The sequence below is a fragment of the Myotis davidii genome, unplaced genomic scaffold (genome assembly GCF_000327345.1).
Source record: "Myotis davidii unplaced genomic scaffold, ASM32734v1 scaffold450, whole genome shotgun sequence".
NCBI classification, from domain to species: Eukaryota; Metazoa; Chordata; class Mammalia; order Chiroptera; family Vespertilionidae; genus Myotis; species Myotis davidii.
Window position 1 is genome coordinate 1,008,905 of NW_006282385.1, and position 11,908 is coordinate 1,020,812.

At 38.3% G+C, this 11,908-nt stretch overlaps 1 protein-coding gene across 1 annotated transcript in view; it reads right to left on the minus strand.

Annotated features, from left to right (window-relative positions):
• Positions 1-11,908, minus strand: part of TPP2 (tripeptidyl peptidase II) — a 113,120-nt gene that overhangs the window by 57,133 nt on the left and 44,079 nt on the right. Inside the window, exons 3-5 of the mRNA XM_015559104.1 lie at positions 10,995-11,090; positions 9,152-9,256; positions 7,274-7,398 (exon numbers count right to left, since the gene is read on the minus strand). Of these exons, the coding sequence (XP_015414590.1) occupies positions 7,274-7,398; positions 9,152-9,256; positions 10,995-11,090 (326 nt within the window). The remainder of the gene's footprint in view (positions 1-7,273; positions 7,399-9,151; positions 9,257-10,994; positions 11,091-11,908) is intronic.

Below are 11,908 nucleotides of genomic sequence, written 5' to 3' on the forward strand. Positions count from 1 at the left end.
CTAGCCTGCTGTGGGATCCTCGTGGCTTCTCTGATCACCAATCAAAGGCTGCCTGGTTCTCCAATCCAGGGCCGGGGGGCAGGGCCGCCTTTGCCCTTCCTCCCCGCTCTTGCCTGCTGCCTGGGTTTCCAATCACCCTGCTTTCCCTTTCGCCTCCCTGCATTGTGCTTACATATGCAAATTAACCGCCATCTTGTTGGCAGTTAATTTGCATATAGCCCTGATTAGCCAATGAAAAGGGTAGTGTCGTATGCCAATTACCATTTTTCTCTTTTATTAGTGTAGATTGAACACTTACAAGAAAAATTAGATAAAGAGAAAACAAGTAGCATCTCAAATGGAGGAAGGACTGAGATTAAAAGGTAAAATGTATTCCATCAAATCCTCCGTATTTGCAAGACAGAGCAGCACTTTTGGTTCCAAAATAGATGGTTAGGATCCCTCCTGGAAGTCACTTCTAAGCCCTCCCTTTCTTTTGTGTAGCCTATAATACACTGTAAATTTCTACCAGCTCCTTGTTGTCCTCTGGATCTTCCCCCTCTAACCTTCACCCCCCCTTTTCTACCCTCTTTGCTTAGCTAACTTCTGCTAATCCTTCAATGAAACCTTCCTTGATGATTTTTAGATGGGTTCAGATGACCCCAATACTTGATTCCACAGGGTCTAGGCTCCATGGAGTAGCTTCTAGAGAGTCCACCTACTCAATGAAGCTACTCAAATATTTGCCAAATGATGAAATAACGGAAGAATCAACACTTTTAACAACATTCTCACAGCAAGGGCAGTCAGGATGGTAGTGTAGGTAAATGGGGTACTGGCATCCTCCCACAACCACAGCAAAATTACAACTCAACTATAGAACTATCATTCAGAACTGCCTGAAATCTAGCTGAACATAGTCCTACAACTAAGGATATAAAGAAGCCACATGGAGACTGGTTGGAGGGGAGGAGATGAGAACGAGCTGGTCCCACACCCGTGTATGGTGGATAAAAATCAGGAGGGCTACCTCAGCTACAGAGAACACCCTGAGGAATGGGGGTGGGGAGGTGAGGGGTGTCCCAGCCCTCCACCAGCCCCCCAGCCAGAGTTCCAGCACCAGGAAGAGAACTCCCCAAATTTCTGGCTATCAAGCTCAGCAGGGATTGTTGCTAAGTGAAATGGAAGAAGGCTAGAGTCCTAGGTGTTCCTTTAAAAAGCCAGCACACAAACGTACTGACTCACTCATTCTGAGCTTCAGCACTGGAGAAGCAACTCCAAAGGCACCAAGGACATATGGGAAGGAACTAAATTGTCTGGCATCAGGGCAAGAGCAGGGGTGATGGTTTTCTCACAGGCAAAAGTGCTGGCAAAGGCCATTGTTCCTTTGATGAGCCCCCTGTAGACCCTCCTCCTCCTGAACTGGCAGGTAGGCACCATGTCTGGGTCTCCATCAACATGGCTAACACCATTCACCCCACCCTGGTTATTCCCTGAGACTCCATTCCACCCAAATAGCAGGCCCACCCAGCTGTTTCCAATGCATTTTCCATAAGAATGACCTGTCTTGGATCATGCTTCAGATTTTCCTAAAATCTTTCAAACAAGCAGAATCTCATGGGTGTGCCACATGCTGCTCAATAAATGGCCCCATGCCTGGCACTAGTGGCAGCTGGCTTTGGTTCACAACGTGGCCTCTGCACCTCCAAGCCCAGCACAAATAGCAGCCACCTGCAGATTGTTTTATAGCTCATGCCATGTGGCTGACTTGGCCTGCACCTCCCAGGAGGCCCCAGAGCTAGTGCACCGGGTGGATAGCTTCAGGCCATACAGAAGCAGCATCCAACCACCTCCACAAGCACACACCCAAGGGCCAGATTCAGTGGACATCAGAGCCCTGCTGAAGTTAAGTCCTACTCTGTGTGGTGGGCCCCTACACAGTTGATCCACCATGCTGGTTGCAACCAGTTCTTGCAGCTGATTGGCTTGAGAGTAAACCCCTCCCAGTGAGGTGCCCACAGCAATTAAGGTTCAACTATAAAAGGTGTACACAGCCCAAACAGGGGATTAGAGGGGGGAGTGCACCTGGAGTGCCCAGATCAGATGAACGGGGAGGCTGTGGCACTGAACCCTACAGGACATTACATTAGGCAACCCTACCAAGCCCAGGAGATACAGGAGCTCTATCTAATACATAGAAACAAAAACAGAGAGACTGCCAAAATGAGGAGACAAAGAAACATGTCCCAAATGAAAAAGACCTATATATGTAAGTGACCAACCAACTTCCGACTGGCCAGTACATATGACACACACTGACCACCAGGGGGAAGACGCTCAATGCAGGAGCTGCCAAACTCTGGTGACTTGGCAGCAGCAGTTCTTGGGTGATGCACCCCGGAACCAGAGAGGAGGGAGCCAATTCCTCACAGGGCTGCGCAATTCCGCCTCCGGCCATGGGATACATTGTTGCTGGGGCATTGTTGGCTCCAAATCTGGTTTAGTGCCAAGCTGCGGTGACTTGGCAGCAGCGGCTCTTGAGTGACGCACCCCGGAACCAGAGAAAAGGGAGTCTGATTCCTCACGGGTCCATGTTATTCCATCTTCGGCCGTGGGTTATCTTGTGGTTGGGGCACTGTTTGCTAATATTTCTTCTAATTAATTTCCTTTCAATGTACACGAATCTGTGCACCAGACCAATAGTAGAATAAAACTCCAGAAAAAGAGCTAACCAGATGGAGACAAGCAATCTATTAGATGCAGAGTTCAAAACATTAATTATAAGGATGCTCAATGAACTCGAGCAAAGAGTAGCTGAACTTAGTGAGAGTGTCAACAGCTTAAAATAAGGACATAGAAACCATAAAAAAGAAAGTCAGAAATGAATGATACATTAACTGAAACGAAGAATTTACAGGGAATCAACAGTAAATGAAGCTGAGAATCAAATCAGTGATTTGGATAATAAGAAAGTAAAAAAATACCCAGGCACAATAGCAAAAGAAAAATGTATTAAACAAATGTAGGATATTGTAAGGAGCCTCTAGGTTGACTTCAAGTGTACCAACATTTGAATCATGGGGGTGCCAGAAGAAAAAGAGAGAGAGATAACGCAAGAAACTGAAAACCTATTTGAAAAATAATGACAGAAAACTTCCCTAACATGGTAAAGGAAAAGGCATACAAATCCAGGAAGTGCAGAGAGTCCCAATAAGATGAACCCAAAGTGACCCACATCAAGACACATCATAATTAAAATGCCAAAGATAAAGACAAAGAGAGAATATAAAAAGCAGCAAGAGAAAAGTAATTAGTTACCTACAAGGGAACACCCATAAGACTGTAAGCTGATTTCTCAATAGAAATTTTGTAGACCAGAAGGGATTGGCAAGAAATATTCAGTGACAAAAAGCCAGGCTCTACAACCAAGATTACTCTACCCAGCAAAGCTATCTTTTAGAACAGAAGGACAGATAAAACATCCCAGATAAGAAAAAAAGCTAAGGAGTTCATCACCACCAAACCAGTAATCCGTGAAATGTAAAAGGGTCTTCTTTAAGAAGAAAAAGAAAAGATAAAAATTGAATCTAAAAAAACAAAACAAACAGAACAGAAACAGACTCCCAGATAAAGAGAACATTCTGATGGTTGTGAATGGGGATGGGTGGAAAGGTGAAGGGGTTGGGAAGTACCAATCGGTAGTCAGAGAATATTCACAGGGATGGAAAGTACAGCACAGGAAATGCAGTCAACATTCTAATAGTATGTGTGGTGTCAGGTGGTACAAGATTTATCAGGATGATCACTTAGTAAGTTCTATAATGCCCAATTTTGATTCGTTGTACACCTGAAACTAATATAATATTGTATGTCAACTGTAATTGGAAAATAAAAAATGATTTTAAAAATTATCACAGCAAATACAGTGATGCATTTCACAGATCAGTTTCTTATAACCACCATCAATATAAAGTGATTCAACAATTCAAACACGCTATCAAAATAAACATAAATATTAGTAACTTCAATAATAACTCCATGAATGTGGTGCAAGGTTATAACTTTCTGAACATCTGGTTGGCTTAATTCAAGGAACAGTTGTCAGAATACAGAGAAATGGAATATGAAAATGAGGTTCATGGAAAAAATTAGGGATTTAGGGTTTATAAATTTCTAAACATTTTGAATACATTTGTTTAATTTTCTATGGAAAAAATCCACAGCTTTCATCAAATCTAAAAAAAAATCCCAAACCAAAACAAAAAACCTGAGATAGCAAAATAAAAAACTATTGAAAAGAAACAAATCAATGGTCTTTCCTTTATGTAATCCTCTATAAATACATACTATTTCTCTCAACCAGTTTTTTGCTCCATAAGGATATAGTGAGTTTGACACCATACCTCCTGAGCAGGGGTCCTCAAACTACGGGCCCGCGGGCCACATGCAAATACAAATATTGTATTTGTTTCCATTTTGTTTGTTTATTTTTTTGTTTGTTTTAAATATATTTTATTGATTTTTTACAGAGAGGAAGGGAGAGAGATAGAGAGTTAGAAACATCGATCAGCTGCCTCCTGCACATCTCCCATTGGGGATGTGCCCACAACCCAGGTACATGCCCTTGACCGGAATCGAACCTGGGACCTTTCAGTCCGCAGGCCGAAGCTCTATCCACTGAGCCAAACCGGTTTTGGCCCCGTTTTGTTTTTTTACTTCAAAATAAGATATGTGCAGTGTGCATAGGAATTTGTTCATAGTTTTTTTTTAAACTATAGTCCGGCCCTCCAATGGTCTGAGGGACAGTGAACTGGCCCCCTGTTTAAAAAGTTTGAGGACCGCTGCTTAAGAGTATAGTTATATTAGGTTATCTACTAAGTGCAGAGATGTGGGTTTAACAATTACTGGAAATGTGGCAGGGGGAGGATAGACTTGGCATTCTTTGTGAAACAAAAACAAAACAAACACATGATACTTAAGGTCACTTTACTCTCCCTCAGAAATGGCTGTGCCTAAGTTGGCCTTAGGTGATGTGGTGTTTTTAAGATTCTCCGAAAAAAAATTCTGGATCTAACTCTGAAATGAGGTGGGGAGATTAAAGCCCTAAGTGATATATTATGATGCTTTAAAAAAAGGTATTCCCAGTAGCACTTGAAGCATAATTCTGCTACATTTCTCACTCATAATATTTTCTAAAATGTTACTCTAGTGATTTCAGATTGCATTTCATTTAATGTTTGATTAAACATCATTTCCAACAGAAAAATTCTAAAGGTGTCTTAGAATACTGTTGACAACCTGTTATAATTTATCACTTACTCTGTCAACTGCCTTAACGACCAAGTAAACCTTCTGGAAACATACACTGGCACCCTGGACCTTGTGATTCTAAATTCCCTTCCCTGAGAACAAAGTAGCCTGCAGTTCTCAGTCATGTAAAATACTGTAATTGAAACCATCTATTGCCCCACTATGCAATCCCTACGAATTTTATAGTATTTCTTTCAGTCCTTTTGTAGTACATTTTCCCCACATATACTCAGTTTTGTATCTAGTATTTTCCTCACATTTAACCTTGACTCCTCTCCCACAATAAAATTCACCTAAGCCTTATCACTAGGAATGACTGTCTCATGTTACACTATGTAGAGGATATACCAAATTTTGCTAAACCATACCTTTGAACACTTTTTATGTTACAATCACTATGATCAAAGCTTTATGCATAGCTTTGTAGGAAAAAATATATTCACAAATGTGTGTACACTTACATGTATTCACACACCCATACAACATAATTGAATACATGCAAAAACTACGTTAATATTTAATATCATCTGAATGAAAAATGCAAATGGAGCAGGAATTTCTCATTCAATTAAAAATTTATACCCATTGTCAGAGATGAGATAGTACTGACATCCATAGGAGGAAATACCTCCTTTAAGAAGGCTACATTGTAAAGTAAACAATCTGAGAAAAGTAATCAAGTCATCATATCTTATCCTGTATCTTGGGAAATGATTCTCTGCATATGAACAGGGACTCAAACTACAAAACTATATTTGATTTTAAGCTTTAGGGGTTTAAAAAAATTAAAATATAATTCTATCCAAAGCAAGAGAAACAAAAAAAGGCGTTTTAAGGAAAGCCTCTGGTTTACTGCTGGTACCCTAAAATACACATATGCCTATATATCTGTATTAAGAACACATTCCTATTTCCATGCAGATAGTTTTCAAGAAGTCATACTACCAACTCCAAGAAATGTATCTGTAGTGTACAATTCTACTAAGAAAAAAACTGAAAATGTGTAGAATAGGTAACTTAGTATAAATCATCAATATTACTATCATTAGTAACAGCAGCAAAAGCTTACATTTATTGAGTGCATATTGTGTCTAGAAACAAAATTAATTTTTACAAAATCCTCTAGGAAAGTAGTATTATTATCTCAATCAACAGATGAGAAAACAGGATTAGAGATATTCAAGGTCAAACAGCTAAGATTCCATCTTAGAAATCTGTATCATACCACCTGTATTATAATGCCTCACTTCAACTTAGCTACCTTGTCTCAATTTAGATATCTTCATTCAACTTTCCTTGCTTGCCCAAGGTAGATGCTTTGCAATATTCTCTTGAAGGTACTCTCCAAATTGCCCAACTTCAATCAGGAACATTTTTATATATATCAATTATTAAACTGATAAATTCTGGTTACTGATAACTATCTGGTTAGTGAAATAAACTTTAAACAAAAAAGAGTCAGGTGTAGTATCTAAAGTACTAAGAAGTTCAAAAGGCTTATCCAAAACTACCCAAAAGCCAATTTGGCTTTCAAATAGTTTTGCTTAGTGATATTAATGTAATAATAAACCAAATCTCTGGCAGTTTTGAGGGTTTAATGTCCTTCAGGGTAGACAAAAAATATTTTGACATGAAGAGCTATCTATTGTATACTAATATATAAATGCCTAAGCGCCTGGAGCAACCCAAGCGACCAGAATGACTGGTCGCTATGACGCGCACTGACCACCAGACGCTCAACGCAGGAACTGCCCCCTGGTGATCAGTGTGCTCCCATAGTGGGAGCGCTGCTCAGCTGACCGACTGGCGCCAGATGCAGGGCTCATGCAGGCGCAGCGGGGCTGGGATGAGCTGGAGTGGCAGGCAAGAGCGACAGGCAACACTGCACTGCTGGTTTTGGCCCAATCTACACAGGCCATGCCAAGGGACCCCACCAGTGCATGAATCCATGCACCGGGCCTCTAGTAAAATACATGAAGTTTACCTCCAGACTTCACCATCGTGCCATACCAAGCAGTCATATACAGGGCCAGGATCACTATATTTTTTCTCAAAAGAATTTAGCAATTCCACTTGACTTTGAAGCTCCTCTTTGATTAGTTTATTTACCTAATCAATGGGAAAATACATTAATATTAGTATATTTTGTACTCTTGAAAAGTTGTATTAACATATCACCAAAGACATTGTGACCTAACAGTAGTTATTTTGCCCTGGAAAATTTTAAGAAATTTTTCTTTTTATATCTATGCAACTTGTCATTGAATTTAATGATGCAGGCATCAATTAATATATTAAACATTTAAAAAATAATACTTCCTTTACTCAATCTTTCATTCATTCACTCACTCCACCCCATTTGAGAAGGACACTATATTTTATGTTGGTGATATCATTTGGCCAAAACATGTTTTCGTTACATATCCTTTATCTACATTGCTCATTTTCAAAAGTAATTATAAAATTGCTATAAATAGGTTATCAACTTTTACATTTTTATATTGGGACTGTTTCCATTTAAAATCTGTTTCTTAAGAACCCAATAATAGGAACCATAAACTATCTTATCTCTTTTAGATTATACTACATTAAGTATATACTATATACATTATCATGTACATATAAGCTATTTAACCATTTTGATCTACAATAATGAGAATTTCATATGCTTCAAACTAAGTATGTTTTAACTACATACTACATTAGACTGCTGTACATTCACCTGAATGGTTCTAGTGAATAAAAATTTAATTTTTATAAATTCCAAAAATTTTAAGATATCTACACCCCTATGTTCATTGCAGCATTATTTACAACGGCCAAGATATGAAAGCAAATTAGGCATCCATCAATCAGTAACTGGATAAAAAAAGATGTGATAGATATATACAATGAACTATTAACTCAGCAATAAAAAAGAATGAAATCCTGCCATTTGTGATAGCATGAATGGGAAGGTATTATGCTCAGTGAACTAAGTCAGACAGAGAAAGACAAATACCAAAGGTTTCACTTATATATAGAATCTAAACACACACACACACACACACACACACACAAAGAATATTCAAAATAGTATTTTTCATAATAGCCAAAAACTGAAAACAAAGAAAATAACAATATGAAGAATGGATATATACATTTGTGCTGTATCCAACAAACATCAAGGGAAGTGAACAAACTATTTCAACACCCCAAATATGGATGAATCTCACAAATATACTGCATGCGATCAGCTACACATGAAAGAACGCACACTGCATGATTCCAGTTTACAAATTTCAAAATAGGCAAAATCATTCAATAGTTTTAGAAGTTAAGCCCTGGCTGGTTTGGCTCAGTGTCAGCCTGCGAACTGAGAGGTGCCGGATTCGATTCCAGTCAAGGGCACATGCCCGGGTTGTGGGCTTGATCCCCAGCTGGGGACTTGCAGGAGGCAGCTGATCCACCATGATTCTCTCTCATCACGGATGTTTCTCTCTCTCTCTCCCTCTTCCTTCCTCTCTGAAATTAATAAAAATATATTTTAAAAAAAAGTTAGGATGGTGGTTGCCTTTAAGAAGGAACAAGGAAGCAATAACTAGGAAGACGCATGAGATGCTGCTGCTAATATGCGATGTTCATTTTGTGATAATTCATGACTACACACTTAGATTTAAGCACTTTACATGTTCTTTATGCTCAATTAAGTTTTTAAAAATTAGTACATATGTGAACTGATTTCAGATAAACACTAAAGAAAAAATGAGTAAAACTAAACAACTTAAAACCTGTGGGAAAAAACAGTCTATTAATAATTCTCTAAGAACTCTATGGTACAGGGTCATATAGTAATGTTTAAATAAAAATGACGAGCACCAACTTGAGAAGGGCAATTGTTGGCAACATCAAATTCTTCTTGTTTTCTACAAGCTTCTGCCAGGGCCATTCTGTGAACAGGGTCCCAGATTTTTTCCTTCCGTTCTTTCTGTAAATACAGAAAAATTACCTCCCAATGAGGTTGACAGATATTCAGGTAAACCTAGGCATTCATTCATATGTGGACCTAGTTATCAGCTGTGATGCTACATGATTCCCATAAGGAGGATAAAAAAATCATTTATAATCAAGTTGATAAAGCAATGGATGGATTATTAAAAAATGATTTCATTCACTGCATCCAGGTTTTAAGAGAAGCTTATCAAGACACACCTAAATGTATTTTTATGCATTGTACGCCACAATTTAAATCCTTCAAAGAGTAAATAATACAATGTCAGATAACTGAATTCCCAGTCAATGAAAGTAAAAAAACAAACAAACCTGTATTTTGGGACCTTACAGAACTGAGAAATGTCTCAAGATAACTAGAAGCATAGGATCCAGGAGGAAGATTGCAGCTGAATTTGATAGACATGCAGGCTTCCTTAATTTCCCCCCTCTCTGGCATATTAATTTCTGATCCTCTTTGACTTGATATGTTTATTTTTTACTAAAATTGGTCTTACCTTAATTTCCATTGTCTTTAACCCATGGTGCCTCCCAAAGGAAAAGTCCTTTCCAGTAAAATAAGCAATTTGACTGAGCTAAGGAGTGCGGGGTTCAGCTTTAACTTTGTCACTCTATTTTTGTATGTTAATTTATACCTAATCAACACAGTTGATTAAACTTAATACAGTGCATAAAAACATTATGCTGCATATGTGTACTTCAGCCTGAAATTTTAAAATAAAATAGTACCAAATAAAATTTAGGTGCATTATTTTTGTAATAATGATTGGAATCTAACAAGTATTAATTATTATAAATGTAATATATCTTCTTATGGCCCATAGACCCCTGGAGAAGCAGATAATATTATGATTAGATAAAAGGACCCAGAGGTCTTACCCTTCAGACTCATTTTCAAGGTTTACATCTTATTCTACAGTTGAAGCCCTGAACCCTGTCTACATCAGCAACTAGTATCATAGCCATCTTCTACAGTGGCACTGTCAAATACAGGAGCCACTAGCCACATGGTGTTTTTTAAACTGAAATTCTAAAATATTACATCAATTAAAATTTCAATTCCTTAGTCATACTAGTCACATTTCAAGTTCACAATGGCTACCTGTGACTAGTGACTACCATAATGGACAGATATTGAACATTTTGAACATTTCCATCATCACTGAAAGGTTTACTGAATAGTGCTGCTTTAAAGCAGGCTCCTTATCCCTCTAGTCACAGCTCTACTTCTCTAATAACAGATTTGTGCTTCCTATACTGCAGCTGCTTTAGGTTTGAGTAACACTTTCCTTAATACTGAATGATTAACTAACTGGAATCAAGGCTAATCTATGGAAAAATAGGACAAATGGTCATAAAAGCTAAAAAGTATGGATTTTAAATCAACTGTCTTTAATCGTTTTGAGGTTAAAAAAAAAAGGTCTTTCAAAAATCCAATGAAAGCTATATGCCATTTCCCAGAAAACACAAATGCACAAACATTTAAGATAATTTCAGTGTATCCAGTTTCCCTAAGCTTATGCATGTGTTCAATATTAAGAACAGTGACTTTAATAGGTAAACTTCCATTGAACAGAATCTTTCTTTAAGTCATTGTTTGAAAGTCTCCCATCATCCAAAATAATTAAAAGTTAGTGAGAATTAATAACTTTTTTCTTCAGTAGGAATAAAATTTGAGAAAGAAGATAAGTCAGTGATACTAGATTGAACATCACCTGTATCCTTTCCTTGAGAGCCTTTGGATAGAAGTCGTAGCCATTTTTTATGCCAATATGATATCTGCCTGAGGGATTTGTCCAGCTTGCAGGAATCTATAGGGAAAAAAAAGTAAATTATTGATGCACTAAATGCTTCCCAATTCCAACAACTTACTTACTGGAGAAAAATGTATTTCACTTCTATCCTAATGGCTCATCTTGGATGATTAGGCTCACATACTAGAGCACTATTTTTAATATTCTAAAGTACCACTTAAATCTCTCTCTGGCTCCTTTTATCTCAGCCATAAATAAGATGGTTCAACTAGAATAGCCTTCATTTACACAATGCTTCATAGTTAATAAAGTGCTTTCAACATGTGCAACCTTATTAAACTACTAAGATCTTTAGTTCTTAAGTATCAATGACACCTCACCTCTCCCTTCATCATTCTATTGCCCACCAAATAGTTGGGAGGGGAAGCAATTTACAGAACCTCTTAATCTTCAATTTCTCATTAATAACAAGAGCTTCATTGGGCTCTAAGATATAACAGAGATAATGTCTGGAAACTAAGTAAGAGCTCTTTGCGTAAGAAAAAAGTTCTATCAGATCATTTTAATCCTATCTAATAAAAGAGAAACATAGTAATTGGTGTACGACCGCTACCCTTCCCATTGGCTAATCAGGGCAATATGCAAATTAACTGAGAGCCAAGATGGCGGCCGGCAGCCAGGCAGCTGGAAACTAACATGAGGCTTGCTCGCGTCAGTGACTGAGGACTCCAACGTTCCCCACCTGCCCTGCAGGCCTCTGAGCCTGCAGTTTAAGAAACTATGCAGCTTCAGCCAGCAGGATCGCAACATTGTATGCAAAGGCCAGAAACCTACTTTCAGCAGCGGAGGCCTAAGAGCTGGAGCCAAGCCTCAAA